General features: G+C 59.2%; 1 protein-coding gene across 11 annotated transcripts in view; it reads right to left on the reverse strand.

The window, feature by feature from the left end:
• NBEAL2 (neurobeachin like 2) overlaps positions 1 to 16811 on the reverse strand; it is a 29897-nt gene extending 13086 nt beyond the window's left edge. For 2 of the 11 annotated variants that reach the window (XM_032458635.1, XM_032458632.1), the window contains exons 1-17: positions 16557 to 16811; positions 13937 to 14041; positions 7924 to 8012; positions 7722 to 7850; positions 7539 to 7620; positions 7331 to 7455; positions 7069 to 7151; positions 5348 to 5433; positions 4966 to 5248; positions 4698 to 4804; positions 4095 to 4175; positions 2539 to 2622; positions 2053 to 2151; positions 987 to 1588; positions 772 to 904; positions 565 to 684; positions 41 to 434 (exon numbers count right to left, since the gene is read on the reverse strand). In XM_032458635.1, the coding sequence (XP_032314526.1) occupies positions 41 to 434; positions 565 to 684; positions 772 to 904; positions 987 to 1588; positions 2053 to 2151; positions 2539 to 2622; positions 4095 to 4175; positions 4698 to 4804; positions 4966 to 5248; positions 5348 to 5433; positions 7069 to 7151; positions 7331 to 7455; positions 7539 to 7620; positions 7722 to 7850; positions 7924 to 8012; positions 13937 to 14041; positions 16557 to 16607 (2653 nt within the window). In that variant the 5' untranslated portion in view covers positions 16608 to 16811. Of the gene's footprint in view, positions 1 to 40; positions 435 to 564; positions 685 to 771; positions 905 to 986; positions 1589 to 2052; positions 2152 to 2538; positions 2623 to 4094; positions 4176 to 4697; positions 4805 to 4965; positions 5249 to 5347; positions 5434 to 7068; positions 7152 to 7330; positions 7456 to 7538; positions 7621 to 7721; positions 7851 to 7923; positions 8013 to 8613; positions 8659 to 13936; positions 14042 to 16556 lie in introns of those variants that run through there. The other 9 variants (XM_032458633.1, XM_032458636.1, XM_032458634.1 and 6 more) reach the window with 9 other exon arrangements.
• Positions 16812 to 17725: the final 914 nt, after the last annotated feature.

A 17725-nucleotide genomic window follows, 5' to 3' on the forward strand; every position in this document is an offset into this window, starting at 1 on the left:
GTTAGGGCTGGGGCGGGGTGGGGGTTGGGGCGCTGCGTACCCAGGGTGCACAGGGCCCGCAGGGCTGCCACCTGCAGGGCTTCATGGAAGATGGCCACGGCCCCCAGCTCGCCCTCCAGGGATGTAGGGCTGCCCCACCGAGTGTCCTGTGTGCCTGCAAGGGTGGAGCTGACGCTGCCCTCCTGCAGGGGGGCCACCAGCCCGGACCCCCAGCCAAGCCCTGTGGTGGCCGGGACTGACTGGGAGCGGGTGAGGGAGGGGTGAGTGTGAGCCAGGGCAGCAGGGACTGGTGGCGCAGGCAGCCCCGTGGTGGTGGTCGTTGTGCGGTGCCCAGCAGAGCCGATACAGCAGGAGGAGAAAGGCTGCGGGGCCAGGGTTGGGGGACTGGTCAGGTCACAGCAGAGCCTGGGGTTCCTTCCACCTGCATCCAGTTCCTGAGTGACCCCCAAGAGTGCAGACCCCAGAGGCTGAGGCCTGTGGGGTGGGGGAACACAGGGGCTCCAGGCCCTACTCTGTCCAAGTCCCCCAAGCTACCCAAGCCTCCCCAAACCCTGTCTGGCACACCTCACTGAGGGAGGGGCAGCGAAGGGGTGCTGTCTTGACCAGATGGCCGTCTTTGTAGACATGGACCAGGTTCTGGCTGAAGGGCCGGCGCCCAGGCACATGGACGATGGCCACACAGTGCTAGAACGGAAGCCACAACATCAGGCCATACGGTGGCATCTGGTGTCCCCTCCACCCTCCCTGAGCCATATAAGGATGGAGGCTCACCCAGGCAGAGTCGGCAAAGGACACTTCAGGCAAGCTCATGGTCAAGTACTCCTTCCGGGTGCACACGGCCACCACCAGGGTCCCAGCCGCCGTGAAGAAGGCTTCAAACCCTGAGCCACTGCTGGTGAAGAAGCTGGGGGCAGGCCAAGCCAGTTATGCCTGCTGGTTCTCCCGCTCACCCTGGCACTGTGCCTTAATCCCTGGCAGTCGCCCACCTGTACAGTTGCTTTCGCTGAAGCGGCCGGGTGGGAGCTGGCGCAGGTGCTGCAGCTGCGGAGTGCAGACAGAGCCAGGCGTGGAAGGTGAAGCCAGGTCCAGGCCATCGCTGCACAGGGGGTACCATGATACCCGCCATGCTGGGCGTGAGGTCAAAGTACCGTAGGGCTCGTGCCGGGCCCCGGTGCCGGGCCATGCCTGAGAGCGCGCGAATGATGGCACCTGCGTGTCGGGCGTTCCCAGCCTCGTCTCCGCCCGGCCCCGAGTCCAGCCCTGGCGGGGGGCGAAGCAAGTGCCGCAGCTCCAAGGGCCTTAGCGACACGTGGCCCAATGCTTGCAGCAGCGCCAGCAGCTGCTCCTGGCAGCGGGCTCCCAGGGCTACCCCCATGCTGAGTGTCTCCAACAGGCAGCCAACCAGACCGGCCTGCACACACGTGGCACGGCTGGCAGGGCAGCTGTCACAGAGCCACCAGAGGCGCTGTGCTAGGAAGAGCCGCAGCTCAGCGGTGGGCAGTGCTGGCAGCCACCGCACCAGCACCAGGACTGGCTGCTCGTTGCGGATTGGAGGCGGCGGACGGGTGCTGTGGTCGCCCTCCACAGCCTGTGGGCGGAGAGAAGGAGATAGCTCCTGGCAACCAGCATGGAAGAGGCCACCCTACCAACAGTGGGACTTCCTGTCTCTGTTTCCTGGCCTACAACATGGGAAAGCAACACGTGCCACCCCATCCTGCTCATAGGTTGTGTCTGAGGCTCAGGAAAGCCAGAAGTGCATGGAAAACCGTCACTACCAGCAACAGTCCTCGACTTTCCGTTGGAGTTGGCCTAAACCCTACCTGCCTGTTCCCAGGATCATCCTGGGGCTAGCTAACATGCAGCCACTTCTAGGCCCCATGCAGCCCAGAACCCTCACCCCAGTGACACTGACGCATAGGATCAGGCCACAGGTCACACTATATGCTGGCCATAGTCAACCCGGTCCCCTCAGGTGGAGAGCTCACCTTCCGTGGTAGCCCTGACTCAGTCCCGACTGCTCTGGGGACCCTGACCCCAAGCCCCTGCCCTTACCATGTTGAGTAGTTCTTGTAACAGCCGATGGGTGGGGGGACCGTGGCTCTGCAGAACCTCGTGCAGGTGAGGGTAGCCTATGCGCTCCTTAAACACCTCCTGTGCAGGGATGTGTGGAGAAGAAGTGAGCATGTATGTGGGCCCCAGGGCAAACTCGCATCCAGTGGGAACCCTGGAGGAAGCACCACCTGTCAGGGCTCCCTCACCTCCTACGGCTAGGAAGGGTGGGTTCACCTCAGAAGGCTGCAGATGATGGTCAGCCCCAAGTATCCTTCCCCTCTCCAGCCCTGACCTAGGATAGCCAGCTCCCAGGACTAACTAATGACGATACCCACCCAGTGGGCTGAGCTGTACCCCAGAGGGCAGATGGCTACCTCCCCAGCTCACTTGCTCTGACAGCCACCATTCAGGCCAGTTCTGGAGACGTGTGGTCAATTTAACTCCCACCCCGTATCGCCTACTGCAGTGGGACCACAACGTCCTCACCTTGGCTGAGGGGGAGCCACTCATGATGCAGGTCAGCACTCTGATTACATGGACTGCAATGGCATCTGTGCCCTGGTCCAGTACCTTGGGGTAGGGAGGGGCAGTCAGGAGAGGCAGATGCCAGGATGTCGCAGCTGGCAGCACCCTGCAGTACAAGGGGTTTAGGGACAGGAACAGATGCCCCAAGGCAGGTAGCTGAGCTGGCTGGGGGCCCTGGGACTGTGGCAACCCTGTCTGGGCACCAGGCCCTTTACTCCCTGCCTGAACTGCTGTGACCCTCACCCCAACCCTAGGGCCCTCTCCGAGCAGCTTGGCAAGACCCACTTTGATAAAGAAGCCAGGGAAGAAACAAGGCCAGGAAGAGCCTCACTGGGACAGAACAGTGAACCCTCTTGCCACTGTCCTCTGCCCTCCACTATCTGGTGGGCTTATGAGTCTCAGTCCCTACTCATCCCCACCCAAGCTAGACACACATGTGCAGGCAGGCCAGCAAGTGCCCCATCACCCATGATGATTGACAGGGGATCAGGGAATTTAGGGACAATCAATCACAGGATGTTAGAACCAGAAGAACCTTCGAGACCTTCAAGTCCTACCCTACCCCTTTCCCCCAGATCCAGCTGGGAAAACTGAGGCTCACCCCAGCCAAACCCGACAGCCAGAGGCATGCTGCTCCCTCACCCTGCACTACTGAGGGGTGAGGGGTCAGGAGGGCTTGAAGAGTCTGTTAGCAGGTGCTAGGCTGTATTTTGGCTCCACAGGGCCCTTGGTCCCAGCTCTGCCTGACTCCCCAAGGGGCCTCAGGCAACTTTCTTCCCCTCTCCAGGCCTCAGTTTCCTCATCTGTAAAAATCAGGGGTTTTACTGGCCCCACTTGCTTTGTAGATGAATGGACATGCAGGTTCTCAGAAAACAGCCAAGTGCAATAGAAGCACAGGCTGCCTTATGAGGACAAAGTCAGGGTGGGGCTCTGGAGGTTAGAGCCCAGGTACTGAGCGGCCAGAGAGGGTGTCCCATTCAGAGCCCCTGACTGACACCCTGCAGCCTCCTGTGGGCCCCATGCAAGGTAAGGCAGGAAGCACATCATCGGGGAGGGGGGTGATGGGAAGATGAGGAGATTGGGAATGCCCAGTGACTGCTTAGGGCAGGTACAAGGACCTATGGAAAGAAGTGGCCCCTTGTGGGGGGCCTCCTTCTCTGAGTAAACATGGCCAAATCCCTAAGTATCTGGCTTCCTGACTCCCTTTCTGTGCAACAGGGACGGGTAGTTGAGTTTCGAAGGTTCCTTCCAGCTTGGCATAGCCAAATCCCAGCTCCCAACAGTAATACGAGGCAGAGCACAGATCACTCCTGCCCTGTTCCCTAGAATGGGGATTTGGAAGGTGGGTGAGACAGCATGGGGGATCCAGCCCCATTACTAGGCCACACCAGGCTTTATACATATCTGCTCACCCCCCTATCCTCCCTGGATAGTGCATAAGGGCTCAAGAGGGAGCCCCGGGGTGGGGGGTTGCCCAGGGACATGGATGCCTGAGCTGGTCAGCCCCAGGATGGTACCTTCTGGACATCGGGCTCGGTCAGTAACCGGGTAGCCAGGTCACTGTCCCCCTCAGGGGGCGCCCGGGCCTGCAGGTACAGCTGTGGGGAAGGGGGAGGGCACAAAGTGGAGCAGGTAGAGGAGAGAGAAGATGGGGGAGGGGCAGGGTTAGAGCAGGACCGGAGCAGCTGCCAGGGCTCTGCCCCAGAGGGAAGGATACGCCCTGAGCCCCAGGCCAAGTGCCCCACCAGGCACTAGGGAAGAGCAGAGGGGCTGAGCCACCCATGCCCTGCCCAGAGGGACAGAGCGGGCACAGATAAGTGAGCAGGAATAGGCACTGCAGCCAAAACAGCTGAGACGTCTTCCTGCCCCTACATTTGGGGCTGGGGAAAAGGAAAACAAGGGCCCAGGGCAGCTCCCGCCTTTCCACAACACCCACCTCATATGGGGTCCAAAGCCATCCTCGGCGCCGGGATCCCCCACTGAATTACAGGCCATCCCACTAGCCACGGCCCCCCCAGCCCCGTCTGGCCCAGGTTTCCTCAGCAGCAGCTTGGCACCCACCCATGGTGCCCTCAGCCTCGGGGTTCCAGGCCCTCCACCCCAGCCTGGGCCCCGCCCACCTTGCTGTTCTGGATGAGACGAATAAGGTGTTCAAAGCAATTGTTGCTGAGGAAGGTGGCCTGCAGCACTGGACGGTCCTCGCATGTCAGCATCGTGGGGATGGCGTCTGTGGAGGGCTCAAGGGTCAGCCCTGCCCAGGCCCCTCCCAGCAGTACCTCCACTCAGCCTTAAACTTACTTCCCACGCTGCCTGTCCAGCCTTTCCATCAGCACCTGGGCCTTCCCCTTCCAGTGCCACCTTCCCCAGAGCCCAGGGGCCCATACCCACCAAGCATGCTGACCCGCAGGGTGACAAGAGCCTCTTCGGGGCCTGGACTTGGCCCAGCCGGCCAGTCAGTATTAAGGACACGGAAGTAGCCTTCAAGTAGGGCTCGGAGCTCTGGCCCCCGGGGAGGTGTGCGGCTGGTGTGCAGGACATGTACCGCACCCACCAGCGCCTCCAGTGCTAGCGGCACTAGGCGGGGGTCCTGGGCTGGCCGGTGGCCCCAGCCCCGTACCACACCCAGCAGGCCCTGCACAGAGCCAGCGCTCACAGCCTTCTGCCCGTTCTCCTGCAGGTATGGGGAGAGACGGGCAATGGGCAAGGGGCTCACCCAGCAGAGACACCCTGAGATGGCCACCCTCTGGCCCACAGGCTCCTCCCAACCTACCTTCCCTCCCGCAAGGACAGCACCAAAGAGGTGAATGAGACGCAGTAGCAGCGTGGAAGGCAAGTGATCTGCATCCTGCAGGCTCTCTGGACAGGGGAAATGGGGGGGCAGGGGACAGGGCAAGATAATGTCAAAGCTTGCAGGGCTGTGGGTCCAGGGGGCCACACAAGATGCGGTGGGGGGAGTTGGCCAAGGAACATGGCCGGGAGGCCCACTCTGAGGGAGAAGACCCAGTTCTGTGCTAGGGGGTCTAAAATGTCATACCTCTATGCTAGGGGGTCCGAGGAGGACACAGCCCTTCTTTGGGGAGCTTGTAGGGGACACAGCCCTGCCCTAAGAGCCCAGCCAGCTTCCCAGATCCTTAAGCCCCAAAGTGGGGACCCCAGAGTGAGCATATAAACACCCACACTTCCCCATGGCAACCCAGGGTTTAGTTTCTTAGATGCAAATTTCCTGGTCCCTCTGCCCTGTGACGGTTGGAGCTTCCCGTGACCTGCTGTATCTGCCATACAGATGCCCCACACACCACCCCATGCACCCTTGCTGGGGACTTCTAGGGGCTTTCACAGTGTCATATCTGGGAGGCCCACCTGGCCCTGCTCCAGCAAAGCTGGACAGGATGCTAGGCCATGAAATGAAACCCAGAGAGCAGAACGGACCAGCCCTGGGTCACATGGATTAGGGGTAGGGAGAGAGCTGGGCTGCCTTGATTCTGGTGGGATGGGGTGGGAGGCCCCCAGGGGACAGGGCTTTTGACGTGAGGCCTGAGAATGCTGTTGGCCTGTGAAGGAAGAGGAAACAGTCTGGGCAAAGACTCAGAGGTGGAGTAACTAGTTGGATTCTAGGAATGAGAGGACAGGACCATGGCTGGAGAGCAGAGAATGAGTACGGCTGACAAGGAAGGCTGTGGGGGGTGGGGGGTTTGATCCTGATGGAGTCAGGCCACCACTGAGGAATTTACAGCAGCGGGAACAAAATCCATTGTATTTTAAGAAGAGTACCCAGGCTGTGGGAGAACAGAGGCAGGGGGCTCCCCAGGGGCATTTCTCCTCTCGGAGATGTTATTCCTGCTCCAGGCTCCGGTCCACAGCTCCATGGGGTATCCCAGAAACAGAGATATTTTCTAGCCCAATAGGCCACCGTTTTCCCAAACCTGGCCTGCCCCTGTCCAGGCAGCATCCTCCTCCAAGCCCATCTAAAGCCCTGGCCAGTCACCCTCCAATGAGAGGAGGGAACCCATGAGCAAAAGGTACCCAGGGAGAATAGATGGTGTGAGATGTCCTGGGGGTCAGCTCCCCCAGAAGAGTGGGAGCAGGGAGAGGAGACACCTAAACAGTGTCTGGAGGAGGAGTGGAGACTGGGTGTAGCTACAGGACAAAGGGATTGGGATTGGACCAGAGAGTTTTAAGATGGTCCAGATCAGAGTAGGGTACAGTGACTGGGGGGGGACCCAGGAGATAGGAGAGAAGGAGGAAGGGAAATTGACACCTCCCGAAAATAGAAGTTACTCATTTTGTCCAGACATGCTCTCCCTCTCCTCTCTGCCCCTGAACTCCTACTCGCCTTTGGAGGCCCCCTCAAATTCCCATGGTTCTCCCAGCCCCACATGCAGCCTCCAGTAAGTGGATCCTGTCCTGCTTATGGGATGGGGAACTGCAGGAAGGGCTCAGGTTTGGGGGCGGGGCCAAGGGGTCCAAGTGAAAGAGGGGGTGGGGCCTGACCTTGGAAGAAGGTGCTGAATTCACAGGGCAAAGTAGCAGGAGGGAACTTGTATTTGCTCTTCTCCTTGGAGCTGATGACTTCCCTGGTGGGGATGGAGTGGGCAGAGGCCGAGGTGAGGCCAGCATTTTACCCATCCTGGGTGATCCTCTTCTCACCAGCCTGCACACCAGCCCCCTCCCACCTCTGCCCCTTGGCCAGAGTGGCCACCCTCCTCCTCTCCCCAGCTTCCTCTGGGTCCTCTACCCGGGGACTGCCTCTCACCCACTGTGCTGGCGTCGCCAGGTTTGATAGGGGTCAAAGAGGCCTTCACAGAGAAGCAAGGCATGCAGGGCTATGTTTTCCAGCTGGGGCCCACAGCCCTCCTGCAGTGGTGGGGGTCCTTTCAGCTGCAGGCATGGGGAGAGGGTGGAGGGGGGTTAGCTGAGCCATGGCTACCACCTGCCGCCCCCCAGGGTACAGGTTACCTCACCTCAGCCACCAACCGGGTCAGCAATGCCAGCACTCGGGGCACCAGCACCTGGCCCCAGCCTGCCTCTACATTCTCTGGGTTCCTAGGGAGTGAATGATGGGAAAGGTCCCAGTGACATGCCAGCCCCGACTCTGGCCCACAGTCCCACGGTCTCCCACAGTGGAGAAGACAGCAGGGACCCACCTGCAGAGAATGATGAAGAGCTTGAGCAGCAGCAGGGCTTGCTCCAGGTCCCCCTCGTCCAGCTGCTTGGCCAGCACAAGCAGCGCATCCAGGGGTAGCAGCGGCACCTCCGCACCTGCCTCCTCCGGCCTGCAGGGAGGGGAGGGTCACCGGGCGCCAAAGACCCCTAGGTCTCCCGCCCTCCACAGAGCTCCAGCCTCACCTGCGTGGCTCCAGAGAGGATAGTGAGATGCTCTTCTCGAAGGCACCCACAAAGGCCTTCAGCCACTGCTGCAGGTAGCCCAGGTCCTTCTGCAGGAAAGAAGTTCAGGGGAACAGTGGTGGGGGCAGAAGGGGCCCAGTGGGTGGGGGGGCCAAGAGGATGGGGACAGAGGTGGAGAGTGAATGGCGTTGGACAGGAATTGGAGGCAGAGCAGTGAGGTGGAGAAAGGGAGTGAGGGATGGATGGGGAAGGAGGACAGGAAGCTGGAAAGTCAGCATCAGAGGACTGCCATACATATTAATCTCTCCCCCAGGCCCCTCATCTGCTTTTCTCAGCCTCCCACTCTGCTCCCACTTCCTGAACCCTTGGGGACACAGACAAGCCTGACACGGACAGGGGAGGGGCTTAAGCATATACATGCCTGGGGTGTGGCTGTGGCCCACACTGTTGCTGGGGCTAAAGGTCTCACACCCACCAACCTCCCCCAACCAAAAGCCATGGACTGGGCTCTCTCCTGCCACCTTCTCCCAGCTTAGCAGCAGCCACCTGCAGGAAACCTTCCCTGACTGTATATCCCAGGATGCATGTTCACCATCAGCCATGCAGACCGATGCACACACACATCCCCCACGTGTACAGGCAGAGGGCCCTACCTCGCCCCAGGAAACTCCGCCCACCCTGGCTGGTTACCTGGACCCCAGGTCCCAGAGCTGGTTCCATGGGCAAGAGGGACAGGGGCTGAGCCCAGTCTGGGCGCCGCCAGGGAAACTTTGATGTGAACGGGAAACGTCCCCTCCCGCCCCAGCCCTGGGGCAGGAAGCGCAGAGTCACGGTGGGGGAAGGGGGACGCTTCCTCCCGGCAGACCGCAGGGATGTGGGGGGGCCTGGGGCACCCAGGGCCGAGCGAGAGAAGCTGTGAGGGACCTAGCCTAGCACTGAAGGCGGGGCCTGGAACACAGAGGGGCGGGGGTCACACTGCCTTGGGTGGAGCTTGTGGACCAGAAACTAGTTCTACAACCATGAGTCCCGCAGTCAGGGCAGGCCTATCCAGGGACAGGTTCTGATCCCTGCTCTATAGTGCCCTTCATTCAAGGCACCCACAGGCCCCCGACCTGGGTTTAGGGCCTCCGGCCTAGGGAACGATGTAGGAGGACCCATCCATTCCTTTGCCCCGCCCCACTGCCGTGTCCCGGCTCCCCACCTGGCCCTGCTGGTCTCTCTGCTGCAGAGACACTGTAGAGTAAGTCCAGGACTAGCCCTAATCTGCTCCAACCTCCAAGCCCCTCCCAGGGCATGGAGTGGGTGGTATCCTGGACCTGAGCGCCTCCTTCCATCCCTCCCTTGCCCCCTCCTTCCACACTGGCCCCATCTGGAGATCCCACCCTAAACAGCTGAGCTCAGAAGGCAACCTTCTTTCCCAGGGACAGAGAAGCAGGGTGGGGACCATACTGGAGAAAGATGTAGGGGCAAAGGACACATGACAGGTAACACCTGGCTACCTGAGGCTGCAACTCATGTGCCACGGACCTCAACTCAAGGACCTCCAGAACTACTGTTGGATGGACGGCTAATTTTTTGCCACTTGTGGGCCCCAGATCACAGGTCAGGACTGAACAGGCCCCAGGTAAGGGGCCTGACCCTAGCAGATGGGACCAGGCCCCCAAGAAACCTAGGCAAAGCAACCCTCCACCCTGTGGTCAGGCACCTTCCTTGTGCATTTTGTCACAGAACTGAGGCTCAGAGAGGGGCTAAGGCCACCAAAGTGCAGGCCCATACTACCATGACTAACTCTCCACTCTCTGCGGCTGGCAACCTCCCTGCTCACCTACCTCTGTCTACACCTCTTCTTTCCGTCAACTAGCAAAGACACCATAATGCCCAACCTTGAAACACCAGAGCAGGCCAGAGCTCTTAGACTCTTTCTTTTCGATTCTTCCCACTGCAGAGGGGGAAATGGGGGGCCCCAGAGAGGATGCCTCATTCACTATCACAGCTGCAGCTTTATCTCTGAGGATGTTGAAAAGCCAGACCTTTGTTCTAGGCCAGGACCACTCATAGTGGCTAAAGCCAGCCAGCTCAAGCTGACCCCATGACCCATGACCCTGCCTCAATGACCCCACAGACCCCTGTCTACCTTCAAAACTGTCCTGACACCATGCTCCCCTCTTCTCCCTCCAAACCACCCCTAGTCAAACCACAGTCATCTCCCACCCCAAATATGAGTCTTTTTTACTTACAGATAGAAAACAAACGATAGTTGCCAAAGGGGAAAGATGGAGAGGGGGATAAATTAATCTGTTCGGGATTAACAGATACACATTACTATATATAAAGTAGATAAATAACAAGGACTTACTGTATAGCACAGGAAACTATATTCAATTTCTTGTAATAAGTTACAGTGGAAAAAAAGCTAAAAATATATATGTATGTATACATGTAACTCAATCACTTTGTTATACACCTGAAGCTAACGTGGTAAAAAAAAAAACCAAAACTACACTTCAATAAAAAAAAAGGGGGGGGGGGAGGAGTCCTTTTTGGCCACTGTAGCTCTGCTGAGCACCTGATACCCTGCATTTGACCATGTCCCCCTGCCTGACCCAAAGATAAAGGCTCAATTGCCAAGCCAGACATTCTGGGTCCTTAGTCCAATCAGGGCCTGCATCTCCAGCTCCTCTGCCCTCTGCATCTGTGATTCACATCCTCCTGTGCAGGCCTCTGCTCTCCCCACACCCCCTCCCATGTGTGACTTGGGCTTTTGGTATTTAAGCAGGAACCTCCTGTCCTCCTCATGGCCATTACCTGGACAGGCCCCTCAAACTCTGCACGCTCCTGCTTTCCGTCCTTAGAACACAGCCTTGACCTGTCCAGTGCTGCAAACTTCCAGCAAATCCAGGCTGGGCTGGGTTCAGGGCTGAGGCAATCAAGGCAACCTTTGTGGGCTCTGGAGGGGACAGGAGGGATCTCAAAAGCACAGAACTAGGGGTAGCTGCCTGTCCTGACCCTGTGGTCTCACCTCTTCTCCCTGGGAGGCCTCAGCCTGGCTCTGACCTGGGCCCCATGGCTTGAGGCTGCAGTGCTGGAGGGTGCGGGAGACGTGCAGGCGCCAAGGCCAGGAGGCAGGGCAGGGCCCGGGAGCACGAAGGCAGTGCTGCGTGTGGAGGGCTCCAGAGCTGGGGAGATGCGGCTGTGCTGCTAGGGCTCCCCACACTCCTCGCACAGGCTCTGCCTTGGCCAGCTCCCCCATCCCTTTCAAGCTCTGAGCAAGAACATCAGCAGGCCAGCCCCGTCCCCACCCAACCCTGACTGGGCCAGGGTCCTGACCGTGTGCCCCTGTGAAGGCAGATGAGGAGCAGCCACATTCCTCCCAGGGTCCTGCAGCAGGGAAGAAAGCTGTGGGTCTGGGGGAGGGGGGAAGTGTCTCTGAGTCACTCCTGTAGGGACCCCAATCTATGCCCAACCAGCCCTGAGGACACTCAGTGCTGGGGGAGGGGAGCGCCCAAACAGTCCCTGGGTAGGCATGGAACTGCCACTTCCTCAGAACTCTGAGGTAACCTGGGAGGGGTGAGGGCAGGCGGCTATGGCGTGGACAGGTGGGTGGGGCTGTCAGGGAGATAAGGACCACTGCGCTTCAGACACCATGCTGCCTGAGACGGGCTTGCCTCACCCCAAACCTGACATCAGCCCTGCTTTGCCCCGTGTCTCAGGGCTCAGACCTTGCCCCAAATCCTCCATCGCTACCCAATTACCTCATTTGGGGCTCACAATGGGGCAAAACACAGAAGTTCCTTAAATAGCACCCGGCACCTCGGACACCTCCAGGACACATCAGTTACCACCACTGTCCGCCACTGTCAGCCAGTCAGCCACCCTACCACAGGCTCACGGCAAGTCCACAGCCTCACCCGACATCTGAAGCCCTGCAAGGGTGGTACCCACCTCATCTCCAGCCTCAGCACCCCATATTCACTGAATACCCCGGCTCAAGGATATTACTCCCTGTCCCTACCCTCACAGGCCTGCATGTGCTTTGCTCTCAGTGTTTTCCTCTGCCTAAATGCTCCCCAGCAGAGCCAGCACCTTCCCCAAAGACCCAGCCCTGTGTGGTGCTTCAGAGGTCAGGGGTGCCAAACTGAATATGGTTGAGGGCATGGGTTCTCCAATCCAGACCTCGTTCTCACGCTTGGTACCTTGGTACTTAACATTAAGCTCTTGTGATTCAGCTGCCTCTTTAAAGCCATCCCTTTGCTTCACAGCTAAAGGCTCTCCAACCACACCCAGCAGTACATGGTAAGGTGAGTGGGAGCTCTACCCCCAAATCCAGGGGCTCTGCCTTCCCAAGCCTTTGGCATTCTAGGGCAACACTCTTCTTCTCCCCACCCACCTCCACGAGTGACAGGTGAATGGCAGATCTTGGTTAACTGGCAGAGTCACGGTCCCATGGACCACAGCTGGCTGTCCCAGGCAGGCAGAATGGGAGGAACTTAGTGGGCCCCAGAACAGCACTAGGAACAGGGCAGGGAGAGAAGACTGGACTCCACAGTGGGTGACTCCTCCCAGTCAGAGCTGCCTAGGTGGTAGTAAGCACCCCACCTCCTGCAACAGGCAAGCAGAAATGGGACAGGGTGGGATGGGGCCTGCTCAGGATGACCTCTTTCAGGTCTTCCCACTCAGCATCAGCAGGGGGATGGCAATGTCAAGCTGCAGGTGGCTTCTGGCTATACCAGGAAGACTAGAGGTCAGACTTGGAGGACCTCAGGCCAAGGAATGAAGCAGGAACAGGGGACTTCACCAGGGGCAAGGACAACTGAGGCTAGTGGTCTAAATGCCTAGGTGGCTGGGCCAGTCTCTCCCCCTTTCCTGGGGAGAGGGCCTTGAAAGGTGTGAACCTTCAGGTCTCCATAACACCCCCCCAGGGCTTAACCTTCCCCTTGTCCTATCACTATGGAAACCCGGAATTTCCTTTCAGGGTCCCCATAGTAACCGACCTGTTTCCATGGGGACCCCACACTTCCACATCAGCTCCCCAGCTACCATAACAGCTCCAGGGATTACCCGCCCCTCCCCCAACCCTGGACTCTGTGCTACTCTCCCCGTCACCTCAGTCCCTACCCCTCCCCTAGTAAAACAAAGGCAGGGAGGAAGGAACCCTGGTTGCCCCTGTGAGGTATAGAGGGGGAGCCAAGCACCAAGGAGGCTATTCCTTTCTCCCACTTCAAGAGGGTAAACTGAGGCACTGGTATGACACAGCTAAGGTCCCAGAGGGAGCAGAGGGCCTGACAGGTTTCCATGAGGCAGGAGAGCTCATTAGTCAAGGGTGAGGGACCAGGGAGGGGTGAGCAGAGCAAGGCCACCTAGAGCTATGACCTGACCCCTCTGGAACCCTGAGTCCTCAATGGTGTAACTGGAGAGTTCAGCCTGGGCTGCCCCCCTGTACTCTGAATGCCTGTCCGTTCCTGACCTTTGAGACCCTGAGTGCCCCTCATCTCTCATGCTCCCCGGTGCTCCCTTTCACTGGGGGGCTGTTGAACAATGCCACTGCTCCAGCCTGAAAAGTGGCCACTCATTTACATGTCACGCATAACCTTTACACACTGCCCAACTGCCAGCTTGTTGAGTGCTGTCCCCAGTCCCCTTATCCTCTCACCCCCTTCCTAAGCCCACACTGGGGAAGCCCTGCTAGACTGAGGCCAGTCCATCCTACTGGCCTCCTTCTCATTCCTGACAACTTGCCTCTCGTATTTCCCACTGCCATATGCTTTCTCCTCCTCTTCCTGAGCCCTCAGCCCTCAAGGCCCAAACTCAGTCCTCTGGCATGACATCCCTGATCTGTCACTGCTGTGGGGCCTATCTCCTCCACCCAGCCACTCAGCTAATACCCAAGAAGAACCGACTGAAAAATGTGGGGTGCAGGGGAAACTGCAGAGTAGCAAGCACAATGAGTATGCAGATGGGGACATGCCTGGGCGCAGGTCTAGCTTGGTCTTGGGGGACAGGAGAGGAAGGTCACCTCAGACCAGACAGGAGGGAGAAGGCTCCACGCAGAGAAAACTGCTTGTGCTGTCCCAGGGTGCAGTTCCACCTGAGGCTTCCTGCCCACAGGGCTACACCTTTCCTGGGTAAAGGAACACAGGACTGAGGCTGAGCCAGAGCTCTGCTGGACTCTGCCCCAAACTTGTCCAACAACCTTGGTTTCCCCACTAGGGCCATGAGGGGCTCAGACTGAGTGATGTCCAGGGCACTCTGGCCCCTCCTTCCTCCTTCAGTAGCCACCCACAACCCCTCACCCACACGTGAACCCCAGCTAAGGAGGGCCCACAGAGGTAGTGGGTGGGTGAGTTTGAACTTGGGGTCTATGAGGCGAAAGGGAGGGCAGAAAGGGGTTGCTCCTGGGGCGGGCCTAGAGCCACAACTGGGGAAACAGGTTTGCCAGCTGATGTCAGCTCTCACGGCTGAAGGGAGGGGCGCAAGTGTTGGGGGAACCTTCTGGCTGGGTGGCTGGCCAACTCAGGGGTCTCTTAACACCCTGTATTAGTTCAACCCCTTACCTTATCTTAGCCTCTCCCCCAAGCACACACACGATAGGTCACTAGCAGGGCTCAAAAGCAGCACAGCCACCGCTCCTGGGGAGTCCAGCACAGAGGGTGGGGACCGTGTTCCGGGAGCAGAAGCAGGACCAAGCCGGCAGGAAGGCAGTGCTGGGAGGCTGGCTAGAGCTTCCTCTCCCCAGGCGACCTGGCCCCTCCCGGCTCCTAGGTTCACACTCATATCCTGGATTTGTCTGCCTGGCCCCAGGACGTCCCCTGCCTGCCCAGACTTCCAAGGCTACAACCAGCTAGCCTGTGCCCCATACCTGCCCTGTGAAGTAAGGAGCTGGAGAAGGAGAGGGGACTCAGCACAGATGAATGCTCAACACCTGTGAGAGACTGACCATCTGCAGAGCTCAGCCAGAAGGGGCAGCAGGAGGCAACCATGCTGGACGTACAGTCCAGGGAAACTGTTTAAAGACAATCTCTCCCAGCAGCATGAAGACCCACCACTAACAGCCACCAGACTCATCACCTGGTTCAAGCCCCTCTCCACCCAGCCACAGGTGAAGAAATTAAGGACCAAGAACCTGCCATGGCCACAGGGGTAATCAGAAGCATGAGAGCCAGGGACAGGTTTCCTTCCAAATCTTTTGCTTCTTCACAAGGGCCAACCTCTGGACATGGAGACAGAAACACTGGAGTGAGGGGATCTAATGGGGCAGGGAAGCAGGAAAATTCTCTGGCCTGGACAAGCCATACTGGCTACCCCTCTGCAAAGTCCAGACCATCCAAGATCAGGGCTGTGCCAAATTTATAGATAGGAAAGCAGAGGCTCAGGGGTGTAAAGAGAGAGAGAGTCCCCACCAAAGAGGAACTCTATTCTAAGCATTGCCTCTTGCCAGGTGCCTGGACTTTTCACCACCTGAGCAGGCTCAAGAAGCTATGGCCTGGGGGGAATGTATAGCTCAAGTGGTAGAGCACATGCTTAGCATACACTAGATCCTAGTTCAATCCCCAGTACCTCCTCTAAAACAAATAAATAAGTAAACCTAAAGCTATGGCCTGAATTCCAGGTCCCTGGGGCCCCAGACCTGACCTGCAGTCCTGGGAGACAGTTGGCCAACCTCCTCACAGAGGGTCAGCTGGTTTGAGTATGAACTTCCCCCCAGTGACGAGATAAGGGGCACACAATAGTTCATTGTGCCCAAGGTACACCTGAGCCAGGAGCATGATGCCAGGCAGGTGCAGGGAGGGAGGCTGGTGCTGGGTAAAGGGGAGGGAGGCATTACCCTGGGTTCCTTCCCTGCCGTGGATGCAGAAGGAAAGTGGGGGCCTATGTGTGTGACATAGAGTTTGGGGGACACCTGGGTCAGAGTTGCTCCCTTCACCATCTGAGGCCGCTTGAGGTAGTTTCTGAGACAGGAGGGGGAGCTCAGGAGGAAAGGACCTCCCTCCAACCCTTTCAAACATCCCCACCCTCAGCATCCAAAGCGAATCTTTTCTTCTGGCTGGACCCCTGGAATCCACCACTGCCCACCCCTCTGCTGCCCCCTCCCCGGTTCGGGTGGGGCTGCCTGGGGTCAGGGAGAAGCTCACTACTCAGTTGGCTGCATGGGATCTCATGAGTTGACTCAAGTCGGACCGAAGTAGGGATACCCTCCTTGTGATGCCTGGATCCCCAGCCCACACAGACCCGTTGGCCACGACCACCCAACGCGGCTGCGCCCACAGGAAGGGCAAGCTCAAATGCAAGCTAAGACCCCCTCCCGACCTGGCCAGTCTTTTTTTCCCCCGGGCCTCAGTTTCCCCATCCATAAAGGTAAGTGCCCTGCCGTCTTGGTCCAGGCCTCTCTCCTCCGGTAAAACCGAGGAGGCGCGGTCTCCACCCAAGTGGTTCTTGTGACCTGCGTACCCGCGAGGGTCGTCTCCAGGTATAAATGCCAGGGCACCGGCGGGCCGGGGGCGTACACGTGTATGCGGAGCCCAAGCACGCCCCGCGCGAGCGCATTTATGCGGCCCAGGTGGCGCTGGGCACAGGTGCAGCAGGAGCTGGGGGCGCTGAGCTGGGGGCACGGCGGGCGCGGGGCGGGGCGGGCTCACCTGCGCGTAGTAGAGCAGCCACAACTCGTAGAGCCGCTCGGAGGCGGCCATGGCCCGGCCCGGCTCCGGCCCTGCTCCACGCCACCTGCTGCCGCCGCCTCCTCCGCGCCGCCCGCCAGTTGCCCTCGGCCAGGCCCATGGGCGGAGGGCGTCACTCCAGGGCGGAGCGGCGCGGTACTACTTGGGGGAAGTAGTGCTGGCCCCCGCTGCGCTCCTCCTCCTCCCCGCGGACCGCAGCCCAGCTTCCTGCACTTCGCGGCGGGCACCGCCGCCCCGCCTCTCCCGGGACCGAGCAAAGGGCGGGGCGTCTGACGGGAGGAGGAGCCTGAGGTCAGGGCGGCTCCGGGGGGCGCCCAGCAGCCCCACCCTCTGCAATCCGTGCCTTCACTAGTGCCTGGGGAAGGGCCATTCTGACCCTCTCGGACTAGGGTCGGGGTGAGGGATTCCAGACTTGCTTTAAGTCTAGATGTGACTGGGACGCAGCCCGCCTGGTTGGAATGGCCACCATTCGTGCAAGGGACAGGCTTGCGGGGTTGGGGGAAGGGGCTGCGGGCCGGGTGCAGACAGGCAGTGTCCTTCCATAAGTAATGTTAACAACAACCATCACGACCAGCTTATCACGTGCCAGGCCCTGGACTAAGCGCTTTATGGGGCGACTGAAGTGCCAGTTTTCTGCTCTTACTGTTTGTAGGGCAGGATGGTGTGGCGGGAGTGCGCGGGGCGGAGGCCCGCACCAGGAAACAGCAGAACAAGCCTGAAATACTTCCGCAGGAGCAGTTCCCTCCATCTGGGAGATTTAGGCAGTCCTCGCCTCGCCTGGACCCACTCCTCCAGGAAGCCTTCCTAGATGCTCCGATGGAGGCACTCTCCACTTTAGGGCTCAGTTCTTGAGTCACATCTTTTTTTTTTTAACTTCAAAAGTTTAAAGGCAAGAGAGTGCCTCATGCCTCTGTTTTGCATGCAGAGAAACTGAGGCCCAGATGGGCCAAATGAGGACCACCTGGGCATCCAGGGACAACATGGACAGGGACAGAGGCTTGACGGACTCTTTCCACAACCACTGTCACTATCACCCAGGGCCTCTTTCTCACCCACCTTCTCCCAATCCCCGTTGCGGTTGCGGGGGGGGGGGGTGGCTGCCGTTGGGCAAGGGTCAGGCCCTTTGATGG

The sequence above is a fragment of the Camelus ferus genome, chromosome 17, assembly GCF_009834535.1.
Source record: "Camelus ferus isolate YT-003-E chromosome 17, BCGSAC_Cfer_1.0, whole genome shotgun sequence".
Taxonomy (NCBI): Eukaryota; Metazoa; Chordata; class Mammalia; order Artiodactyla; family Camelidae; genus Camelus; species Camelus ferus.